This window comes from Protopterus annectens, chromosome 6.part0 (genome assembly GCF_019279795.1).
Source record: "Protopterus annectens isolate FY-2018-M chromosome 6.part0, PAN1.0, whole genome shotgun sequence".
Classification (NCBI taxonomy): Eukaryota; Metazoa; Chordata; order Ceratodontiformes; family Protopteridae; genus Protopterus; species Protopterus annectens.
In genome coordinates this window covers 792251639-792277810 of record NC_056737.1, presented here as the reverse complement: position 1 = coordinate 792277810, position 26172 = coordinate 792251639, and the positions used below count along the sequence as shown (strand labels likewise).

The 26172-nt window shown below is 41.0% G+C and overlaps 1 protein-coding gene across 1 annotated transcript in view; it reads right to left on the bottom strand.

Annotated features, from left to right (window-relative positions):
* LRRC9 (leucine rich repeat containing 9) overlaps positions 1 to 26172 on the bottom strand; it is a 3097114-nt gene that overhangs the window by 1711872 nt on the left and 1359070 nt on the right. The window contains exon 13 of the mRNA XM_044073581.1: positions 18001 to 18127. Within this exon, the coding sequence (XP_043929516.1) occupies positions 18001 to 18127 (127 nt within the window). The remainder of the gene's footprint in view (positions 1 to 18000; positions 18128 to 26172) is intronic.

Below are 26172 nucleotides of genomic sequence, written 5' to 3'. Positions count from 1 at the left end.
AAAAAAGAAAGGCCAGAAACGCTCCAAATGGATAAGCAGAAAGCAGATGTAGCAAAGAATCAAGGCACCTGACTTTTGCAAACCCCAAGCAAACATCTGCTGATCATACCTCTGAAGTGTACCTCATTATGAGGAAAGTTCCACATTTTCAGTCTTATAAAGTCTGCAGACCCACATTGAAAGGATACACCATACATTCGGAATAATTATTTTTAAGTGATACCCATGGCAAATAATACTGAACCATATTAATTCTTCAAAATAACTTTTTGTAAGTATAAAGTGGAACATATTAACCATCCAGTGAACTTCCTAGATGAAGTTGTTAGCAAGTGTTCCACATTTTGCCCATTTGTCCCACATTATGAGAGGCAGTGTTCCACCTTTTGGAGATGGAAGTTTGTGAGCTATGTTGCAGACAGCTATTGCGAAAGGTAGTTACTAGAAAATTCACATGATGCTGCTTTTAAAATATCTGAGAAGACAACAGTTTGGTCAGAGATCAAAAGTGTTAAAATCCAGTACACTGTGAGAAATTATTTCAGTCATTGAAAGGGTGATTAGCAAAAGCCATCACGGCTTTAACCTGAACTACCGTGGTATTAAATTACTCAAACATGAAAACTATTACAAACCGCAACCACTATTTATTTTCCATATAGAAAGTATTTATATATTTGTTTGCATTTATACACCAGAAAAGCCTGCCTAGACATTAGAAGAAATCAGCAAGGATCGGGGGAGAAAAGATCAACTTGCAATTCAGAATACATGTATTTTATTTTATATCTACACACACACACACCCACACACACACACACACACACACACACATACAAGTCAACACTGAAGTCAAACAGAAAGTATAACAAATGAATCATTAGTACAAATTAATATGTTACACTTACAGCAACAAATTAACAGCATGATACATTACTTCAATGCAAGATTCTTCCAAGTCTACAAGGAAAAGTGTTTTCCAGGACAAGTATTTCAATTCTGCTGTAACTGCAGGTTCAAACAGGGGGAGAATTAGCTTCATCAGCACAAAGTAAAGATCTCACTGAGGATTAAGGTCCTTAATAGTTAATCTGACTAGGAATGTGCCTTTCAAGAAGCCTTTACAGACTTTCAAAGAAGATAAATATAGTGAATTCAGTCCTTGGTGAAAGTTAGAAAAAAATGTTAAAAGCACTTAAATGGAGGAATAGAGGAGTCCAAAGCCAAATACTGCATATGGGCAATATAGACCAACAATACAGATAGTGTTGCTGTAGCTAAGAAAGGGTCAAGGACTTCTGATAAGGTGCACATACACTTGTAAGTTTTATTAGTATTAGTTTATTGTAAAGCTGAAATAATCTGAACTGCTCTAGATGGAAAATATGGGCTACTGACAAAAGATGATGAGACAGCTACCTTGAGGTCCATGGGCGCCCCTTATGGAAGGACATTCCTGAGTACCACTGAGACAAAGGGAGCTCTGCCTATGGAGACCAAGGTATGAGGCTTAGCCCAAGTAGCTGCTGTGCAGATGTCATCCATGGAAGCCCTGGAATTGAAAGCTACAGATGTTGCCATAGATCTAGTGGAGTGAGCTTTCACTTTTGGCATAGGTTCATTACTGAGGGAATAGATAAAACGTACGCAGTCTCTTAGCCATTTTGATAATGTAACCTTGGAAACAGCATCTTCCATTCTGGGCCCAGAAAAGGAGATGAAAAGCTATGTAACCTTGGAAACAGCATCTTCCATTCTGGGCCCAGAAAAGGAGATGAAAAGCTGTTCAGACTTACGGATAGGTTTAGTCCTGTCTAGGTAAAATCTCAGTTGCCTATGTACATCCAAGGAGTGAAGGCAGTACTCTCCTCTACTGGAAAATTTTGGAAAGAACACTGGTAGATCAATGGACTGGTTAATGCAGAATTCAGAAACAACTTTGGGAAGGAAGGATGGATTCGTCCGAAGTGAAACTCTGTCTGTATGGAAGATCAGATAGGTCCTCTTGATACACAACGAATGCAGCTCCAAGACCCTTCTGGCAGACATGATAGCTACCAAGAACAAACATTTTCAAGACAAAAACTTTAGGTCACACTTTGCAGCAGGCTCAAAAGTTTTTTGAGTCAAAGACTGAAGGACTAAAGTGAGGTTCCATGGTTCCACAGGCTGTCTGACAAAAGGCCTTGAGGAAGGCCTTCCATAGACATAAAGAGATAAGAGGGGTACCATTTATACCATTGTGGAAATTAGAAATTGCCACTAGGTGTACTTGTACAGCAGAGGCAGAGGCTCAGTTATTAAAAAAACTTGACCAAGTATTGAAGTAGCGCAGTTACTGGAGCCGAATAAGGGTCTAGCAGATGGAGAACCTTTTCCATTTATCCTGATATAGTTTTCTGGTGGATGGTTTATGAGAGCCCAGAATTATATCTCGAACAGGTGAAGAGAGATTAGCTTGCCTAGCAACTAATGGAAGTGGAGAAACCAAGCTGTCAGCTTGAGACTGGACAGATTTGGGTGGCACAACCCTTGGGGGTGAGTAATCAGATCTGGAAGAGGGTCCAGAATCCACGACAAGATATAATAGGTGAGGCTGAAGGAATGGGAACCAAACTTGTCAAGGCCAGAACAGAGCTATGAGGATCACCTTGCATCTCAACCTAAGAGCTTTCTTTAAAAATTGAGGAATCAGAGGAATGAGAGGGTAGGCGTAAAGAAGTCCCGTGGGCCAATCATGGATTAGAGCGTCCCTCCGGGGGAAGATGGGCAAAATAGCTGCTGCACTTGTTGTTCAAAGGAGAGGCGAAAAGACTGCAGCAAGGTTGGCCTCAGTGGCTGAAGATTTCTGTCACCACCTTGAGGTTGAGGGACCACTCATGAAGCAGGAGGATGCATCTGCTCAGTTTGTCCGCAATTATATTGGAGCTCCCCGGGATATGCGTTGCTAGCAGAAAGTGGTTGGAAGCTATCGCTCACTACCAAATTCTCATGGCTTCTCGACACAGGGGATAGGACTTGGTTCCTCCTTGCTTGTTGATATACCAGACCACTGACATATTGTCTGACTGAATTGCAATTGTCCTGGAAGGGAGAGCTGAATGAAAGGCCTGCAACGCTAACAGCACTGCTCTCAGTTCCAGAACATTGATATCCAGGTGGGCCTCTGAGGTGGACCATGTGCCTTGGACTGTCCTCCCCTGGAAATGGCTCCCCCACCTGATCTGGGAAGTAACCATGGTCACAATGGCTCTGGGCTGAGGGGATTAAAATGGGTGACTCCAAAGTTCTGTGTCTGGCCTCATGCACCAAAGGAGGTTCTGTTTGCAAGAGTTGGTTAATCGAATCTGGTAACAGAGGGGGTGATACTTTGGGAATCAATGACAAAGGAGGAGCCATTGCAGGATCCACATATGTAGCTTTGCTAGAGGCACTTTTGGAATAGAAGCTGTTATAGAACCCAGGGCCTGAAGAACTTCCCTTGCTGAAACTTTTGTGTGACAGAGTATCACTCAGAGCTGGAGCCTCAAACGCTGAAGTCTGTGATTTGTGAGTGATACTAGACAGGACTGGGTATTGAACACTGCTCCAATGAATTCTATTTGTTGTGTAGGTGTAAGGGTTGATTTCTCCCAATGTATTGTTATTCCCAACAATTTTTCCAGAGAGAGAGTATAATGCAGTGCTGTTACCAGAAGATGCTCGGTGGGGGTGGTGAGGAGCCAGTCATCCAAATATGGAAACACCCGGAATCCTTGTAGTCTCAAGTGAGCGGTGACCACTGCCATGCATTTCGTAAACACTCTGGGGTTGTAGAGAGACCAAATGGCAGGGCACAAAATTGATAATGACAGACCCCTAGCCAGAAGCGAAGCAGACTCCTGAAGTTTTTGTCCATCTTGATGTGGGTGACAGACCTGTTTAAGCTGCTGAGATCCAAAATAGGTCTCCAGTCCCCTGTCTTTTTTGGCACCAAAAAGAATCTCGAGTAAAATCCGGATCCACGTTGGTCTGGTGGGACTGGCTGGATGACTCTTTTTTTGAGACAGCTATATCTCTGAAGCTGCTTCCCTTTGACTGGGTGGAACGTCAGGAAGCTTTCTCGTAAGATTTGGTTGACAAGAAAGGGAAATGGTGTAACCTCTAGTGATGATACTCTGTACCCAATGGTCAGTGGTAATAGATTGCCAGGCAGCTTGGTGCACAGAGAAATGACCCCCAACTGCTTCCAGAGGTAAACAATTGGGCTGCTCCTCAGGAGCACTGGTAAGGCTGTCCAGAGAAGGAATCCCTGGAGCCTTGGTTATGAGGACCCCCCTCTGCCTCTGTAGGGGTGTCTTCCGGAATTGTTACCCCCTCCACCCCTGGGAGTATCATCACCATGTGCAGCATGGAAAGGACCTTGAGATTTTTTGCGCCACATTTTTCCACTTCTCTGATTCCTGGAGAAGGTACGTTGAGGACTGGAAAATTATAGGCCTATGGCAGACAGGGTTTTTCCATCTTGCTCGCACCTGACTAGCATGTCCTTCACTTTGGAGCCAAAAAGGGACGATGCTTCGAAGGGAGCATTCAAAAAGGAAGACTTGAAGGGGTCTACGAGGTCACAAATCTGTATCCAGGCATGCCACCTCATAACAATGCCCAAACCCACTGCTCTGGCCACCCCCCTTCAGTCACATGTGAAAGCAACTTCATGGACGAGTTGGATATCGATTTCAGGGTTGCAAACTGCAAGGCCACTTTGTCCCTGACCTCATCAGAGAACTGTCCTGTGAGTGTCCCAGAAAGTTCAGAGATCAAGTCCCTCTGGAGCCTCGTAAAATGTGCCAAATACTTAGGGACCGTATGACAAAGGTCCCTGATGCAAAAAATCACTTCCCAAGTCTGTCCACCACCTGGGACTCACTGTTGGACGGGAGGACAGTTGGACCTTCTTCAGCCAAGTCCTTTTTCGTGGCCACCACCGCCACCATCACAGCATCGGCTGGCAACTCTTTGGATCAATGCGGGTTCTCCTTGGGAGGGGAACGAATTTTGCCAGGTCTCCAAGGGATCGCGTCAATGGAATCAGGATTCTTCCAAGCGTGCTGCACAATGAGCTCGTTGGCAGGCGGGGAAACCCAAGAGGTAGAAGGATGGGCACGAAAAGCCTGCAGGAACACGAACTCCTCAGATGAAGGGATGGAGGAGGTGACAGGGGGACCCTTCACCATCATCGTAATCCATGTCTTCCATTAAGGACTCCTTGAGTGAGTCCATGTGGCTATCAGCACTGAGAAAGGAACAGAGGAGAAACACGGCTCCATGCCCCAGGCTGAAGTGCCCACCCCCCCCACCCCAGATTGAGGAAGGACCCGTTCCGCAGGAACCGAAGACCAAAGGGATAAACTTGGAGCCAGAGTGAGGTGCACTATAGGTGCCGAGGTAATGGGTTCTGAGAAAGATGTCAGAGCAGAAGGCTTCAGAACCAAAATGGTCGAAGGAGAAGTGTATGACAGAGTCCGTGGAGAAACCAACTCAAGTCCTGTAGGCAGATGGGTCTTAGAAACTGTGGGTATCCCCCGGCTACCAACAGCTGGTCCACAAAACGAACCACATCATGTTCTGACAGGCTCCTGGTGGATCTAGTGGATACTCCAGATGGGGAGTCAGGACATTCAATGAATGGGCTATACACAGGGCCAGAAATGGATCTCTGGAAGGGGAGTATCGGGTCTGTGGTGCAAGGTCCACCAGCACCGAAGTCTCAAGTTTCTAGACCAGGAGTAATGGGGTTAAATCCAGTTTTGTCTGTAAAACACTTGGTGCCGAAGTGACACACGGAGACAAAATGGTCTGTTCCAAAAATCATAACTGATGAAGGTATCAAAGGTGTGCCCTGAGCCGAAGTGGCCACAGATGCTGAATTCGAAATAGGCGTGGTGAGGTCTATAATCAGTGCTAGAGGCAAGACCGGTGCCAAAATTGGTGCCGGTACCTAAAGTTTCGAGATGCTCGGAGCCGAAGAAGACGGAGCCATAGAGGCAGATTTATGCTCCGAAGACAACTTTGGGACCTTTGATTTGACAGGCTTACCCTCTGATCACCTGATGGTGAGGAGAGAACCGAGTGGGACCTCTTTTTGTCTTTAGTAGGAGGGGTTGAGACCTCCATCGCAGAAATGGCCTCTGAAAAGGGAAACTTAAGTAACTCTTTCAGTATTAGTTTATTTTTGCACTCATTAGGCATGCGTTGACTGAAACTCTGACAAATGTTGCAAGGCGACTGCACCGAAAGGTGTGGCACCCCCAAACAGTATACACAATCATTGTGAGAATCACTATTAGGTAACTTGCCATTACATGAAGCACAATGCTTAAAACCTGAAGTACCTTTCTTATCCGACATCTTGACAGAGAGACACCACAGGCCAACAGTATAACCAGTCAGAACAAAAGTCAAACACTGTTGAAAAAAGTCAATATTGTACCACTACAGTGATATGTAAGAAAGAAAACCGAAACACCTTACTAAAACCAATCCTAACAGGCTAGACAGGAAAGAAAAATACCAGCTATGGTATTGAAGGAATACCACAAGGGTAAAGCAGGAAAGGCCGTACCAACAATGGTACTTGAAAGTTTAACAAACAAACGGCAAAAAACTAAAACTGCTAAAAATGCGGACTGCACACGATAGGAGAGCTGGTAAAAACACAACTTTAATGTTGCAAAAACTGATACAAATGTTGATAAAATCCAAGTGATAGTAAGCGCTTTCGGCAAGTTAAAATAACCCGCCTTCATCAGACAAACCACGAGATTGAGTCAAAATGTTTTATACTGTGCAATTAAAAAACAGCAAACCAATCATATTGAAATGCATTTGCTAAATGAGAGAAACTCCATGGCAACCTTAAAAGGGCATAGCTTCAAGATGCAACTTAAAAACAAGTAAATCATCATTAACAATTACTAGTAAATGGTGCAATAAATGTAAACAACCGCATAACAGTTGACTACATGCTTTTCAAGTTGATGCTCAAAAGTGCCGTATGGCGCTAAACATTAAAAAAACATATATAAATGCCAAATGCACGTAAAATACTCATAGACTAAATAAAGCCTGCAGGATTTAATATCAAATACAATACACCCCTGATGTGATGTCTGAGCTAAGTTATGATAGCTACAATAAGTTGCTTAAAACACAAATGCACATTACTTAATTGTGAATATCGTGAATTTTCTTCACGATAAGTGAATGCCTAAATCAAAGCAAACATAAGCTTCTAGGCTACAGCGCACTTAGAATGAACATGCGGGACGGACTGATGAACCAACAGCCCCGGACATTTGTTTACAACTACTATGTTGCATAACCTGGCCTGCACAAAACCACATATATATAAATGCAAATGTAATTAAGAACTATATAACACATAGAATGGAGGAGATCTGAAACACAATAATCAGGCCGACCTATGTAGAACCTATTGCGTGTTACAATTTTTTTAAAAAAATAATAGAAATATCTATAAAGGTATCTGAATACACAAACACCCTGAATCATAGTAGATTCAGTAATGAATCATGAACAATCCAAGGACTATAAATGTAAATATGCATATAAATCAATCCAATGAGACCACGATTGCTACAAAAAGAACTGAAATACACTAATAGGTTATAATATCTACCTATTATAAGATAGCCATTTTAAGACGCATTTAATTGACAGTCCCTCATTGATGCCGGGGAATATGTTAGCACAGTATAAAACATTTTGACTCAATCTCGTGGTTTCTCTGATGAAGGCGGGTTATTTTAACTTGCCAAAAGCGCTTACTATCACTTGGATTTTATCAACATTTGTATCAGTTTTTGCAACATTAAAGTTGTGTTTTTACCAGCTCTCCTATCGTGTGCAGTCCGCATTTTTAGTACTTGAAAGTTTACCAACGGTAACAACGGGTAGAGTAGAGAGGGAAAAAACAAGGTCTGACAGAAGAAAACAGACTAGAAATACTATTCGCTCAATAAAAAATGAAGATATCAAAAGTTTTTCACACAAATATCAAATAAAGTTCCACTTAGCTGAGAGCTCTGCTGAAACGCAGCTTTACGGCTATGCAGCAAACGAGATCTGGGGTAACAGTGAGAAGCCATTCTGAGTAGAAACTTAGCCTGAGTGTGTTTTGGCTGGTGTGAGCTTGGTAAAAGGCCGACTCGGTTCCAAGGGCTTGGAACCGAACCAATCAATGATGAATGGAAAGAAGATTAACAACATCAGATGAATAATTATGCCAGGGAGTGGCTGGGGGAGGGTGTTGTGGCCACAATGGTGAGCAGTTAGCAGCACAGTTATTTTTAGCTCTGCTTCATTTTGACATCTCTGAAAGGATTTTTACTAAAAAAAAAAAAACCTCAAATAGAATGTTTAAAAACTTGATGGATTATAGCTGAACATCTGTTGAAAGATTTACTACAAAAATAACAAGGAGTAAACTCTTAACTGTTTTATCCTGTCAGGAAACCTAGAAAGAACGTATTCCCTCAGAATGAGCCACACTAGGTCCAGTGTACAGAACAGTACTATTATAAAACACATACAGGCTATACTAAGTAACATCAGTGAGTTATCTGTAAAGATAGATAAATGAGAAAGCAAAATGGACAATTTCAAAAAGGAGTGCAAAAAACAAGTTGAAATGCTGAGTGATTCTCAAACAACAATCTTCAAAATCTTGAGTATAGAAGAGGCAATGTCTGACTGATGGAATACTTGAAAAAGAGAATAACACTGAAAGTTTTCTGAAGCAAACACCTTTTAAAAACATGGAGACTGATTCATTGATTGTTTGCAATTGGAAGTGTTTTAATTGGTTAATTAGTTGATTGGATTTGTATACAAGTATGTTTACCCCTTGTATATTTTATGGTCTGAAGAAGTTTTGTATTAAAGCGCTTACCTTTAACTCTGAATAAATCAACAATTTGCCTATAGCTTTGGTGGTCATGCTTTCATCTTGGATTATATTTAACTATTTGTGAAGATTGGCATTTTTTTGGTGGTGCATTATTCTTACCAAAAATAAGGATTCACCTTCCAGAAGGAAAGAAGATTTTTAACAACTTGTAAGATGCAATGGACTTTATACAGAAAAATAAAATCCTAGAAAAACAAAACAGATGAGTAGCTAGAGAGGGAGGATTTGGCTAGTTCTGAAAATGTATAGTGGAGATTCATTAGCCCTGTGGCGAGGCACAGGGTCAGGAAATCTTTTAACTTTTCTTTGAATAACAAAGTATATGTTTGTCAAATTGTAGTGAGAATGGAATTCAAAATATTTGAAATGTTAAGTGGGTACAGGGATTCCACAAATGATTGGTTTGATTTATTAATGAGAGGTAAATTTATATTTGTAGATGGAAAAGATCTAGAAGAATGTACCAATCTAGCAGAGAGCTGATGGAAGGACATTTATCAGGAGAGTAGAGGATGTTGTGACAAGTTTTAGTTATGTGAAAGTAAGAATGTTTGGTAGTTCCAGACAGGTTGTTTTAGGACTAAGCAGTGATGAGTAGAATTAGGCATTTTAGTAATAAATTTGGTAAAACATTGCTGCAGTTTTTGTATTAGATAGAGTTGAGCTGATGTTTGTGAGGACAGGAGATGCATAAAGCAGACTTGAAAGGAGAAAGGTAGATGTAGTAGTTTTATGGGAGTGTGCAGTGATTCAGTTAGAAGATCTGCAGAGAAGACCTAGTTTTTGAGGTGTTCTCTTTAGTACGGTGTGTGTGTGTGTGTGTGTGTGTGTGTGTGTGTGTGTGTGTGTGTGTGTGTGTGTGTAGCTGATTTGCAATGGTGACACATACAAGTTTAGTACTAGATACACCTCTAGCTGAATGTTTTGTGAAGAGTGAATATTGAAAGAGAAATTGCCATCTGAGAAGGACTTGGGAAGAAAGAAAATTAGTATTTTATAGCTTTGTTAGCATTAAGTAGCAGTTGGGAGTGTGCAATACAGGTCTCTATGGACAAAAAGGATTACCTAGAAGTTGGCCATGGCCACTCTGCTCTTGTCAGGGTCTTCTTTCTCTTTGGGAGATGGCTTTTCCTGAAGTTGCCCTAATTTCTTCCAAACTTCTGGTTCTTCTGTTGTACAAACCAAAACCAGGTTTGATGAAGACTCCTCTGCATACCAGAAAATGGGCATAGGGCAGCTGAAACTTTACTCCAACAGCAGAGATGATCGCCCACCTTTCATATTTCCAGGTCAACTTTGACTTCAGAACCAAAGAGATAGGGTTCTCATAAATGTGACCTTGATACCCTTGGCAAGCTCTGTTAGCCTGGAACAGGTGTGCTAGCAAATTATACCGGATCCTGCAGCTTGGAACAAAGCTCAACAGCAGATCCTGCAACTTTGATCATAGCTCGAATGCATAAATAAATAAAGAGAAAAGTTACAGCAGAGATTTAAGGCCACCTTTATCATGAGATTTAGCATCAACATGACCTTGCCAGCTTCACGGTAATCCTACATAACTGGAAGGTAAAGCCGCAAATTCTTCCCAGGTCTAGCTTGTACTGACCTACTGAAGGCTGGAGGGAACTTTTGAATATGGGTTATTGGCTAAGCATGTAAAGGTCTGTAGACTGCATAGACTATCTTCTGTTTGAGAAATTTGTCAGGTAGCTGGTCCAGCAACCGGTGCACTATTTCACTGATCAGTTCTCACTGAAAATCATCTGTGAGCATTTTATGGCCCTCAGATAAAGTAGTCCATAGCCCCCAACTCCTTAACAGGGAGACAAACTGCTAGGTTCTGATGAGTCAAGAGTCTTTTTAATGGCTGCTTCTGCAACATCAGCATCAGACTTGAAAGTCTTCATCCAGAAGTTCAGACCGAGAAGTAAAAGCATCACACCCTGGGGCAAACAGTTCAGAAATGCTTGAAGGGCAAAAAGAGCTGGTTTCATCTCCAGAATTCGGATGTGAAGACTATCAATTTGTCTCGGGATACTGTGAATAGTATGCCCTTGGCAATGATCCCCCCGAACAGAAGCATTCTCAGTGCTTAGGGGACCAGAGAATCCTGTATGGTTTCATCCAGTCAGGGAGCCATAGTAAAGGAATTTTCCTGTGCCACAATGATGACAGTTTTTAACATATCCACCAATACAGGGGCCACCCAAGATGACTGGTGGGTGAATCAAAAAGCTATTTGTACTGTTTTCTGCATGGAGATGATGGGGTCCGGGAACCACTCCCCTGTCTACATATCTCCAAGAACTCCCCAAACTTGGGAATATCTTATTTCTGCATCATCTTCATAGAGCATAAGAGACTGCAAGGGAGTCTAGCTGCTTCCTCTTACACATATGCTTCCTTGTGATCTTCAGACACAGGAAATATAACAAAGCAGCAGCAGCATGCTTGGGAGCTGACACCATATAGGAATGGTGCAAAGGTTGTTGACAGTCACAACATATGAAAGAAGCTAGTCCTCACTCTGAAGTTTTATAAATGCCTAAGTGCTACAAGAAATTTTTTTTACGCAAGCAGAGAAAATAACACCTAACTAGTAAGTCAAGAATGAATAAGAGGTGATCACCTAAGAAATAAGCAGTCAGAAAACTCCAGCTGTAAGGTAAAAGGTGAGGGAACAAAAAACTCCTAATGTTAGCTTACACACGACAATGAAAAACAATAACTGTGAAGCAGATCAAAATAAAACTTTTACCAATCACATTGTTTTTCGAATTCTCCTATGAGCATACCTCTCAGCTGTTAAAATTTTCACAGAATGTCCAGATTTTTTCCTCATATTTTTGACCTAGTCCTCATAAAACTTGTAGTTTTCTGGCAAATCGCTGAGGATTGAAGTCACTAAATAACGACATTCATTTGAGTTTCAAACTTCATATCCTTTAGAAAAGGCATGCTAACTCAAATCCTGTTATTCTAGCAAATTTCTAAGTTCATAAGAGCAATAATAAAAAATCTGTCCCTATTTTTGCCACCCCCCCCCCCCCGTTATTTTAGGCTTAGCCAGATTTCTTGCACCAACAAGTTGAGAGCTATTCTTATGAGTATTCCAAAAAAAACAGAGAAGAAAAAAGTGATTTCCAGCTATTTTTTCGGTATGAACACTTGTGAACAGCAAAACAGATCTGCAGAGAAAGGCCTTCACAGTGCACTATGGAATAAGGGGAGGGTTGTACTAGCCTGGAAAGTTTTAGGTACCAGGCTGTCTTAAAACCTGCTTGCATTAGTCCTGCTGTTACTGAGGATGGTCCTCCTCTTAATAAATCTGTATACTTCAGTAATGTCATTCACAGTTTTTAAATCCATATTACTACAAGATATTTTATTTACTAAAAGGTATTACACATGGTCTGGCTATAGCAATCTCAGCCATGTACATATCACATAGCATCCTCCTCTGTACTGCTTTCTAGAAAGACAAAATGATAAGCCAGTGTACACAAGTCAGGCAAGATGCAGTAACACTACCTAGTAAAGAAAGAATGAATGATGCCCAGTTTCATGGTATGGAGGGATACCACTCAACTATAACCCAGGCAACATGAAATTGATTTGTAGCTCCAGAATCAGGGAATCTGATAGGGGAAGGTGAAAGCAAGCATCTAATGTTAATATACCCATTATGTAATGATCGCGGTGACATTGTCACATGCAGTGTTTACCATGTACCACAGAAGAGATGGACTCCATGAAGCACATGGCCAGGGATGTTTGTTTGGCTATGCCAAGCTGTGCTCTCATGGCAGGCCCTCATGATGAGTGAACAAGACTGCACAAATGCAGAGCAAGGCATAGAAGGCTCTTATGTAAGGGACTATACATGTCAGCCATGGGGTGAGGGGTTAGGGCCATATAACAAAAACTATTATGTCTGCTTGGATGATAGCCTCCTATAAGCAGCTCTCACCTTATGGAAGAATAAATGAGCCAATCCATCACAGGAGGAGTGAATAATGACTGGTATGCAAGTGAAAAAGTTAATATAAAAAAGGAGGGTTCCATCATGCATCTACATCACAGAGATACACACCTCTGAAGTGCAGGAGAGCTATACTGCAGTCCCACCAGGACATACTCAAAAAGGAAACCACTAGAAAGAGACCAAAAATAGATTTGTTCATCCTCTGTGAGATAAATTATTACTAATGGCTCTGTGGTGTCAAAGCTCTTTCAGCCTTTAGATGCTACAAAACCTGTGCTTTACTCTAATGTTAGCCTCTAATATCCACACCATCATTCACATCAACAGAGACCTGTGCCCACCACATACTGATCATTGCTACTGCCATCAATTCACTATATAAAAATGTATGGCACAGTCTATGAAAGCTTTAGTATTTATCAACTTTGTAAAATGCTTATGTAAGTCACTAAACAATCTAGCAGGAAAACTGTGCAATAAAAATACAGAGTTTTGTTAATGTACAATGGACATTGAATATGTCTCAAAAGAACGTCTCTGAAGTACTGAATTAGTCAGTGAAAATAAACTAACTATTAAAACTTAAAAAATCTTCATGCTCTTTGCAATCCCATGCAGGCATAGTAATTCTCTGCATCTGGCAGCCTCAGATCCAGTATCTAAGAGTGCTGATTGACCTCGACAATTTATTTGTAACAGTACTGAGTTAACAATCGATAAAATTCTACAATTAAAGCTTGCATACAAACTGACTAGATGCCTCAAGTAAGAAAATCGTACATAAAAAAAGTGTTATACCTAGATTAAAATATGTTCTGCACCTCAATTATTTAGGCTCTTCCCACAAAACTGGGCTGTTAAATGTCACATTAAGTAAAATATGTTATTTTATTTCCCTCACATCCCTAAAAAACAACACCGTTTAATCTTTCAGAAGATGACTGACTACCCATTTCTGAAAGATCTACTTTCCTTTTCTTTTCACCATGTTTATCTAAGTTACTAAATCAGTTTGTTTCCCTTTTAGAAGCAAAGTCTTTGTTGCCCCCAGAACTCACAACCTCAGGACAAATGCCCAAACTTCCCTTATATGTGTGAGGAACATGCCTTTACAAAAATGACTCTGTAAGACTGGAACTCTCTGACAGGTGAGAGTAGAAGTAAAGACATGAGTATCCCTTTTCAGACAAATCCTTTTGAAACAGTTCCATTAACTCACCTGTTGATTATCTGAATAGTCCTGATTTTGCACCTTTATCGTAGTAATTTTGCACCTAGTTTTCTTAGCAACTGTGTGTAGCCGAAGAACCTTATGTGTATATTCTTATGTATAAGATGTAGACTGTAGAAAGTGTAATGCAAAATCATTTGTTTTCATGGCTTCTATTAATAAAAATTGTAATTTCAAATGTTGCATTGGTGATGGTCATTACTGGGTATGCCTTTGTTCTTGAGCTGTGGCTGAAGTCAAAAGGCCAATTCATGTGTCACTTCTCAAACAATGAAATGGCTTTTCATTAGTGGTGCACCATTTGTTTACATGACACTTCAAGATATGCAGCTTCCTGATGGAGGATGAGCTCCTTTTATAGTCATCACACTTTGTGACATAGCAAGCACCAGTTGGGGGAAATACAAAGAGGATTCACTACCCACCAACCAAGATGAGCAAACCCATCAGGTTAAACAAAATGTGCACTAATAACTTGAATATGCCACAATACTAGATACCAAACAAAAACTACAAATACATTCTGGCAATGTCCCCCAGCATGTGCACTGTGCATATTTCAATTCACTTTCAACTGCAAAACATCAATAAGGCTGTGAAATAATGAGCAATTTTTTGTTCTGGTTGTCGGCCTCTGGCTACAGCAGAAATGAACAGCAATACCCAGTACACAGTAACAGCACAATGAAATGCTAAATGCATACCGGCACACCAGGAAGTAACATTGCAGTACAAATCATGGTAGCACACACTGCATATGAGACAGACACATGGTAGTCCACATTTCCTTATTCAAACAGACACACACAAGGTAGAAGTGTCAGAGCACCATATTATAGATTCAATGATCCACTTCTATTTGCATGAAAAGTCAGGCTGGTATCTTAAACTGTACTGTTTCTGGTCTTATATCCTTGCCAGCAAGTAGAGCTGCCACAGCTGTCAGTATTTTAGTTCAGGAATCAGAGATCCAGATAAATATTTTGAAGTAAACAGACCTCATCTTCAAGGCTACCATGTAAATACTCATTACTAAAGCAAAAGAATGAGAGAGGAGGATTTGAGTTAACATATTTTCTTGCTTATAAAATTCATAAACCTGGCATAACCATACTGACTGCAGTCTACATTACTATATCAAATCTCAAAATGAGGGAAGGACACAACAAACTTTAGAGACAAAATAGCAGGCATTCATGACAATTGATGACATGTGGGAGATAAATGCCAGTGATACATTTCTTATGTCTATAATCACAGACAGCAGGTGTTGCAGACCTAAGTGGGTTCCCAGTCAACATGCAAAGAAAGCAGAGTTGTGTAAACTTAATTTGCTCATTAGAAGCCTGAACTCCTCACTACTGCAGTAACCTTTAAGCTATACGAGTTGTATCTTGCTCAAGACACAACAACCCAGCTTCCAAAAGTTCTGGCTCCCTCCTATACGTCCACTCTGCCTACAGACTTGATAAGCAGGGTAAATCAGCAGAGCAGAACATTTTCAGGACTTTCTTGCCTAAACTTTAAGTAGTTCATCCTGAACTAAACAAGAAATAACCAAGGTATTTCCCAACAATAACTATATACAATACTGGGGGGGGGATGGTGGGTGGGTTCATCTACAGCAGCAGTGAAGAATTCAAGCACCTGCTGTTATGGGTAAGTACAACTTGCACAACTATACTATGTTCATCATTCCCACTCCTACAGTAGTCTTTAGGATAAATGGGCTAATTACGTAAACCTATCCAATCAGGGAGGAGGAAGAACATCCATCCAGGAGCCACTGGAGAATGGTCCTAGCAAAGCCAGTTCTGTACCTAGAAAAATAATCCAGTTTATAATGCCTTGTAAAAGTATGTACAGAGGACCATGTGTGTACCTCTACAAGATGTCTAGAGTCCACCACTTTCCAATATGCCATCAAAGAAGACAAGACCCTTGTAGTGTGCTCCTCAATACTGCCTGGAACTGGTTTACCATGATGGGCATACATTAAGGCAATAGCTGAAGACAAACATCTGGAAATTGTTTTGACATGGGGTGACCTTTTTTAGTCCCAACATAAAAATAGCTGATGAGCTTTTCTAAAGACCTTGGTTCTGTCAATATTTTATTTGAGCAGCCTGTGGCTGTGCAGATTAAGTAGAATCCTTTCTCCCTGGTTCTGAGGGTCGGGATAGAACACTGGGAGACCAATGGCCTGATTCAAACTAAACTCTGAAATAACCTTGGGCATGAATGAAGGATTTATTAATGGCACCATGTCCCAATACAAGACCAGATAGGGTTCACCACCCCCCCATGAGAGCTTGCAAGTCTTCTTGCAGATGTCAGGAAAATGAGAAAAACAGTTTTTCATGTAGGAGCAAACTGACTGACTGGTCTCAGGTGTAACACCCCTTTCAGAAACTGTTTTACTGAAACATTGAAGTAAGTGGAGGATCCAAGGACAAACATGCTGAAATGGACACAAGATGTATCTTAATAGAGCATGAAAGACTGAGGCTGGTAACTCATACAAATATTTGACCATTAATGCCGGATAATCCCTGATGGAGCCCTGATTATTTTCTAGGCACCAACTAGAAATTGTTTTCCCACTTGCCAATATAAGATTTTCTAGTAACAGATTTTCTTGCCTCCTTAAGTACCTGCCACAAATCCTCTGAAAAGACGTGCCTAAAGGCATTAGAAGTGAATCACCCAGCGGTTAGTTCAACCTGTTTTAGACTGAGGTGTATCAAACTCTGCCTATGTTATGTAAGTAGTTCCAGTTTTGGGGGAAGCTCATGGAAATTGCCCTTAGCCAAATTCTATAAGACTCAATGTTGCCTGGGTCAAAAGGGGGTCACCACAATTATTTCTGGAGAGTTATTCTGCACCTTCATAATTACCCAAGATATCAGTGGAAAGTGTGGAAATGCAGAAAGAAACATTCCTGTCCAAGGGAATGAAAAAGTCCTGTTTAGAAGGAGTCAAGGAGGAGAATCTGTTGAGTTGCCTGTTTTGAAAAAAGGCAAACAGATCTACTTGAGACGTTCCCCACAACTGAGTCAATTCTTAGAAGACCCATCCCCAAGCCTACATATACCCCTTAAAATAACCCTTGGGTATCAAAACTTGTCAGACACATTCAGAAAGCATGGCTAGTCTTAAAAACGTCCTCTTAGGTTGTTAGCCTAGAAATCACATATGAACCTAAATAAAGGGAGATGTGGTGAAGCTCTCCACATGGGTGTACAGGAAGCTTGTCCCCTGGCACTTTCATCAGGTTGAACTACAAGAATTTATTTATTGTTTAGCTGTAATTTCAACCAGTTGAAACTCAAGTAGACATAGTACACCCTAGAATAAGTCATGGTCTGTAGACTTTTAAATTTTATGTGGAATCTTTGGATTTTCTTCATTAAAAGTACATTTCTAGGAAATCACAGGATAGCTTATACTCCATGGTTGTCTTATTATGCTTACAGGCCTCACAATATTAGCTTTCAAATACATATCTTTTCTTTCTGGTCCAGATGCACTGTAATTACAGTTACTTACATTAGTGGTCTCTCTTCGATATCTTACACCAGCTGCAGATTTCCTTACAGCAAATTCTATGGAAAAAGTTTTGGATCATCTGCAGGCCTAGTCAACATTTTAGACGCCACTACTGATGCCAAATATACATGTTAATTATGCCCAATCCCAGCAGTAACAGGCTCTCCTTGACCTTCAGAAATACACAATTTCTGTGCAATTTACTTCTTATATATGTTAAACTATACTATCATTTAAATCAGATCTGAGAAGTTATATTACCGTGTCTAAAAGGTACTTCATCCATGCTGGCCTTGTCCTGGGTAATATTTTCTTGTAGTAGGTAATCGATTCTGGGCTGCTCACAAAGGCTCAGACTATTAGAGAGAACAACAACTTCTTCTCTCAACTGTGAAGATTAAACAGACATACTTTAAAAAAATCTACAACTACTAAAAAACATGTATCATTATCATCATTTTATTTTATATATTTAATTTCTATAAGAACATTATCTACTTTGTATGCCCGTATCTTTATAGAATACACATATAAACTCTACTACCTTCACTGTCACTCTAGCAAAAGCTCAAAAGACACCTAAAAACACACTGGTTATGTCCTTGCAGTAACCCTGACTAATCTTCAGCCTCCCCTACTTCTATCTTCACACTGCCTCTGGATACAAAATTTCATACTGCTTCCCCCTCTGTAAGCAGAAATTGTCACTAGTAAGATTAATATAACTTCCAGTATTTATTTTAATCAGTGAACTTTAAATTACCTCAAATATCATGTTGTAAAATGACTTATATTATCCTATATACTCAATCCTTCTTAGTGTAAGTACTTCACTTAAAGATTCCTTTTTTGTATTCTAATTTCCTTTCTACTTTATCTATTATTTAACTGTATATGATATTTTTGTGCTACTTTTGGAGCTTTTCTCCCTGGGCCTTTACTGAAAATGGAAATATATCCAGTTAGACTAGCCCAGTTAACAAATGTAAAATAAAATAAATAAATAAAATCATAACATTAGTGAAACTACTACTGCTATTATTTATCTATTTATCAGAGTAATTATGTTAAAGAATTTCTTCTGAGAAAGAATGATCATGCAGCCTACAGACAGAAATGGATTAAAGATAGCAACAATTTAACAAAAAATTAAATGTATTCATTATCTGAAAACCAGACAAATAGAAGACCAAATGAAGCATGCGGAATCACTTTAAAATGAAGCATATCACAAAGTTTAGAAACATGATTTTATTTCAAATAATCACACATTCCATACAGGATTAAGATCAGGCTGCAAATCAAAACTAGTTTCTGAGTTTAAAAAAGAGATTTCAAGAAAGTCACCTCAACAGAAGAACTAAAGAACTGACTTTCTTGAAATCTCTCTAAAAATATGTAAACTGAAGGAATAATTACTGATGCATTCATAATTATGTGCAGGGCATGCAGATTCCAATTAAGTTAGAGGTTGCTATTGTGTTGAAGAGGAATGTCACAAAAATTGTGATGATTGAAAATAGCACGATTTACAGTTACAGAATAAATGAAAGGTGGTCCTTATATGTTGCAGCTGGAGGTTCACTTGCAACTTTGGGATCCTTTTTTCAGATTTATACATACAAGTCCTCCAGCACCTGGTCTAATGTCTGTGACAGGCAAAGTAAACAAGTCATTTGTTTAACAAGCAACAGTTGCTCTGTTTTGCTGCATCCACTGTAAAATTTAAGATTTTTGTGGGTAAAGAATGAACATTAATGTTACAGTTTTGTAGTCCATATTACTGTTGTTGAACCGTGTTGCTCTGAGTTCTTGTATATAAATCATGCCTACTAAGGTAATGAGATTTCATGTCAGAACCTTACTATAACAATATTTATTAAAGGGTAATAAGGGAACTACACAAAGTAGAGACCTAACAACCTGTGTCACAGCAATTTGTTTTTTTTTTTTTTTTTTGACAATGTGTGAAAACCATTTAGTGATAGCAATATATTGTGTAAATATACTTCATTAGAAAATGCAAATACTATGAACTTAATTTTTTTTTTTTTGGTCAACTGTACTGCTTTAGTTCTTTAATCATACACAATTCTAAACATCTACACTGCTCAGGAAAGAAGTGATTGCTGCTAACAATGAACATTCATTTTTTGAACTGGAAACTGATTAAACAGCTCATATCATATATGATACAGCAAATAACTTAGTCCTATATAAAATGCATTTTAAAAAAGTTTGGTCCCTTTCAAGACTTTTGAGTAAAAAATTTTCTCCAGTCTTTTATGCTGCCAGAACTACACACTCCTATGATCAAAAGAGATGACGCATGAGAACCCCCCCCACCCACCTTTTAAAAGACAGAATATACAAAAACCTTAGAATTAGGTATAAATCAGAAACAAAATGCCTTAAAAATTGCAACTCTGGCAAATTATTTATTAGTTATGTACTTACCATAACTTGGCATCTGTGTTGTCTTCTTTCATTCCTCCTCACAGTTGGTTATGAATCCGACTTGGCAGCATTTTTTCAGACTAGTATCCAAGTCTCAAGCTCCTCTGACTTCCCATAGTGCACCGTTCCCTAACTAACTCGCTAAGATCACGTTTGCTCCCCACATTAATTGATAGATAGCAGAGACAGAGAAAGAAAGGAGTATACATCAAGAACAAGCACCTCAAAAACCAAGAACAACAGTTCCTAAAAAGTTCCCTCCAGGTCTTCTAGAGCACTGGGTAGAGGGATGGCAGGGAGGGTAGGTGAGGAGGAATGAAATAAAACAACACAGATACCAAGTTATATTAAGTACATAACTAATAAATCTGAGGTTGTCTCTCTCAGTCAAACTCAAGGTTGGGTAGAGTCCCCAGCTATACAACTCCTGGGTGGTCTCAAGGAAGGATATGCTGGAGCACTGCTGAAATGAAGGAGGCCCTGCTCCTGGAAACAATGTCTAATTTGTAATGAGAGACAAAGGTGTGAGCCTTCGACCAAGTGGCTGCAGCACAGATATCATTTGAAGATGCCCTGGAAGAGAGGCAGATGAGGTGGACATAGACCTAGTGAAGTTGGCCCTAGAAGGACAAGGTAGCTGTAAATCCATTCTTGGTATAGATCAAGGTAATACAGTCTGTTATCCATTTAGCAAGAGTAAACTTACAAACTGCATGACCTTGACAGCTATGAGAGAAGAACACAAATAACTGTTCTGATTTTCAAAAAGGTTTTGTCCTGTGCAAATAAAAGTGTAACTGCCTGTGAACAAACATTCTCCCTCATTAGAGAAATGTGGGAAGAAAACTGATAGTTGCTATGGTTGAGATTGGATTCTGTAACTACCTTGGGCATGAAAGAGGGATTAGCGCGAATGGACACCCTAACTTTGTGGAAAATAATGTAAGGGGGCTTAGAAGACTAGGCCTGAATCTACAAGATTCTCTTTGCTGAGGTGATGGTAATGAGAAAGACTGTCTTCCATGAAAGAAACTAAGTCATAATCACAGTGAGATCCCATGGTGGGGAGGGATCTTTGACTGGAGGCCTGAGGAGGAAGAACCCTTTTAAGGCAGCCTTGCACAGTTTGGAAGTCAAAGGGGAATTGAAATCATTGCCGGAATGAAAGTTAAATTGCTGCCAACTGAAGTTTGATGGTAGAGAAGCTGGCTCCTTCTTTGAAAAGAAGAGAAGGATAGCTGAAATTGGGGCTGAAAAGGGCTAATGTTTTCTTTAAAGGCCCAGAAAACAAATCTCTTCCATTTAATGCCATATACTTTCTTGGTAGCTGTTTTTTGGGAGGCTAAAATAATGTCTCAGACGAGGAAGCAAGCCTGGACCTTTGAACAATGACTGGAAGCGCAGAAACCAAGTGGTCAATTTGAGGGATATCAGATTCGGGTGAAAACCCTCTATTGGGTGACAAAGGAGGTCTTCTTTGGGTTCCAGAATCCACGGAGGATATTTCAGGTGAGAACAGAGGAAGGAGAACCAAATCTGACAAAAGCCAATAGGTGGCAATGAGGATTGCCGAGGATTTCAGATGCTTTCTTACCAAAGAAACTTTGGGATCAAGGGTAGTGGGGAATAAGTGTAGAGGAAACTGGGGGGGGCCAGTCGTGAACCAGAGCATCCCTCGCAGGGGGGAATCAGAGGGGAATAGATGCTGCACTTGTTGTTCTGGGGGGATGCAAATAGGTCACAGCAAGGCTGGCCCCAATGGCTGAAGATCAAGTCTGCTACTGATTGATTGAGGGACCACTCGTAAGGTGTCAGAATGGACCAGCTGAGGTTGTCTGCCAGGACATTAGATCTCCCCAGTATAAGAGTTGCAAGGATAAACAGTCTGAAGACATCGTCCATTCCCAAACCCTCATGGTCTCTCTGCACAGTGGGTAAGAGTGAGTTCCTTCTTGTTTGTTGATGTACCACACCACTGACATGTTGTCTGTGTGAATAATACCCTGAATGGCTTAAGGTGGTCTGATCTCATCTCCAGAACAATGATATACAATCTGGTTTTTATATGCAACCGCATGCCTTGGAATACAGTTCTCTTGAAATGCCCCCTTCCAACCCAAACTGGGAAGTGTCCATGGTCACCATGGTTGAGGGGGAAGGAAGGAGTAAAGGGCCTGCCTATCGTTAGATCATCTGTCAGCAACTAACAGTGAAGATGCCTTCTGCAAACTGAAGTCAATTTGATAGGAACAGATACAGGCTGGCAGAGTATAGACCATTCAGTAGCCAGGGTCCACTGAAGAACTTACATATGAAGAACTTTCATAAAATACCTTGCAAAAGGGACTAAAGGGATGGCAGCTGCCATAGATCCTAGAGCCTGAAGTATTAGCCTTGCTGGAGGGGAAGATCGGTTGAAGACAGCTCAAACATGATCTCTCAAGGTCTGTATGTGATGAGGGGGCAGGGCCACAATCTGGTTCACTGTGTCCAAGGCAGCTCCAATGAATTTTAAATTCTGAACCAGAGATGGGTTTGTGTTTGTCAGGTTTATAGTGATCCAAAGATGATTGTTAAGGTTGAAGTAGTAATCCCTGGCCTGGATTAGTTGATGCCTGGTTGGGGCAGTGAACAGCCGGATGCAGTCTCAGGTGAGCTGCAACTACTGCCATGCATTTGGTAAACACCTTGGGGACTGTGGTGAGTCCAAAAGGGCAGAGAGAACTCTGAATTGTAAGCTCCCAGACAGAAGTCCAGATTACTTCTGGAGCAACTGTCTATTTTGATGTGATAGTACACATCCTTCAAGTCCACTAAGCACATCCAACTGTCCTTCCGCAGTAGTGGTAGAATGGACTGAACTATCACCATTTGAAACTTTGCCTTCTTTACAAGCAAATTTAATTTTCTTAGTTCCAAAATGGATAGCCCGTTCCCAGTTTTCTTTGGCACTAAAAAGAAGTGAAAGTAAGTTCCGAATCTTCTTTGTTCTGTCGGGACCTCTTGGATGACTCTTTTTTGCAGGAGATTTGGAATTTCTGCTACTGCAAACTCCCTCTGATGAGGTGGAAAATTGGGAAGCCTCTCTGGAGGAGGACAGAGAAAGGGAATAAAATAAACTTTGGAAATAATCTTTAGCATCCATTTGTTTTGCATTATATTGCTCCAGGTGGTAGGGTGCAGAAAAAAAAAACAACTCCCGAATGCCTCCTGAGATGGATCCATCAAATGGGGCATTGACAAAGGACACCTTAAAAAGTTCCATGAAATTATAAAACCTCATCCAGGCATGTCTCTGAATAGCAATGTGTGAACCAGCTGCCCATGACACACCCTCCATGGAATAGGAGATGAGCTTCATTGGAAGAATTGGACAAAGACGAAAGAGTTTTCAGTTGGGGGAGACCTTGGAGTCCTCCGCTGACATGATCTCTGCCAGAGAGTCTGATAGTTCCTTCACCAGTTCCCATAGTTCTTTCACCAGTTCCCTCTGCAACTGAGTAAAGTATGCCAGGTAGTTTAATGGTCTCAGTGAAAAGGTGGTCGAGGGGTAAACGTGCTTACCAAACCTGCCCACCGCTCTGAACTCCCTGTCTGGCAGATGGAAAAGTGGAGCTCTGCTTGGTTAACTTCTTTTTGGTAGCTGCTGCCACAAGCATGGCATCAACTGTAATACCCTTGGTCCAATATGGTCCGACTTTAGGAAGAGATAAAAATTTGTCCAGATGTTTGTAAATTGATTTGATAGAGTCTGGCTCCTTCCAGACCCAGCTGAACACCAAATCCACATGCTCATCCATGAGGGGGACCACCCAGGATGTAGATGGGCCTGTCCCGAAAGCTTCCAAAAACATGGACTCCTCTGCGAATGGAGATTGGGTTGACCCATCAACTCTTTGCCTCAGATCTCTAAAATATTTCCAAAGGAGGCGTCCTCCAGTTGTGATCTGGGTGATCTTCCCCTTCATTGAAATCCATGTCCTTGGTGACGGACTCCAAGGAGGAGTCAATGTGCCTCCTTTGCACATCCTCTTACAAGGGATCTCCTCTGTGAGATTTTCAGGGAAGGCCTCAGAAGAGGAGGAGGCTCCCTCTGGGGGAAGTGTTTGGAGGTTAGTCTGGATGGGTTGACTCTGTACAAGTATGACAGGCTCAAGTCTCTGATCCAAGGTAAGTCACCAGGGAGGCTCATAGTTCAAAGAGACCGGATCCCTATGGCAAGAGAAGGCACTTTCTACAACTTGGAATGCCAAAGGACTTGGTGAATCCCTTTCCAGTTCCACAGGACCCAAAGATACTGAAGGAGAGAGGGGAGAAATCCTTGAGCCCTGGATTCCAGATTGAATTGGACCTGAACTGTCCAGCACTGAAGCACAGAGGGGAAGAGATGGCTCTGACATAGCCAGAGCCAAATCCCTCCCCGCATGGATCTGACTGGGACATCCCAGATCTGAGACCCGCTGCAATCTGATGACAATGGAGCAGAGGAAGTCAGGGCAAAGGTCAGAGTGGGGGATGGAAGGCTCCTCATACTCGAACCCAGCTCTCTCGACTGACTATGATCCTCAGCCTCTGATGCCAAGGGACGGATCAGAGAAGGAGACCGAACTTGAAGGGAAACACCAGCAGAACCCAGATGAAATGGTGCAGAGAAGACCCCAAACTGAATCTGAGTCTTGAGGATCTTCCTGATCATCTTTGTCCATGTTAGCCTCTGAAAGGGTCCTAGAAGACCTGGACAAAGCCACTGAAGGGGGCTGGAGTGTCTAACACAGGTCTTCTGCAGCTTGAGAGAAGGAACAGACTCAATGCCTAACACTGAAGTAGGACCTCTAACTTTCGGATGCATGGTCCTAGGGTCCGAGGTAGAGACAGCAGCTTTAGGAGAACTGGAAATTAGATATCTACTGGTTGGATCTGAAGAGTGCTTCGGCTCCACCAGAGCAAATGTGGGCTTTGGATCTGAGAATGTCATTTCTAAAGGTCCCGGAACTTTGGATGGTGGCTCAGATGATGCCCTCGAGGACTCATGGTGCTTCTTAGCCTCAGAAGACCCGGCCAAACTCTTGGGGGAGGTTGAGCCCCTGCAGAGAAACTAGAAGCAGACAAGAGGCCCTTTAGAATTAACTTATTTCTGCTGTTGGCAAAAGCCCTGAGCTTGAAGCTCTCACAGAAAAAGCAAGCCAATCGCAGTTGTTCAGGGATGTTCAGGGCCAACACAATGCGCACATAAGGAGTGTGCATCAGAATGCGGGAACTTACGGCTGCATTCCAAGCACTTTTTAAAACCAGAAAGTTTTTCTGACATATTAGCAAAGTACAACTACACACGCCTCCACAGTACAAACACCGTAGCCAAAGAAAACAGAACATTAGAAAAAAATAGCTATGAATATATATAAAAAGCTGACACCCTTTTTATTTATTAATTTATTTTTATTTATTTATTTTGTATTAACACCAACACTGACACAACAACAGCCAGAGGAAAGAAAACCTAAAACCAACAGCTAGATGGAAAAGCGCAGGCAAAAACAAACTGCTGAGCTAAAAGGAAAAGGAAGGGTTCAAGATCTGCACACAATGGAAGGGGAGGAAAGGAACGCGAAAAAGGCACATATCTCAGAGGAAAACCCAGATGAAGAATGTAGTAATCCCACTAGAAAACTTTCCAAACACTTGAGATTCAGTAATCATGTCCAACAACACTTCTGAGCAGCAAACGAGATCTGAGGGAGTTAGTCAGGGGATGGTGCATTGTGGAAAGTGGGAGGAGCTCAAGACTTGGATCCTATTCTGAAACAATGCAGCGGAGTCAGATCTGTAACTCAACCATGAGAAGGAATGAAACAGACAACATCCATCAGATACAAAGATTTCAGGCTGACAAAAAAGATGCTTAAACCAGGAAAAACTTATATCCCTCTTTGCTATGTCTGTCTGATCTAATAAAACTACAACTGAAATTATTTGCAG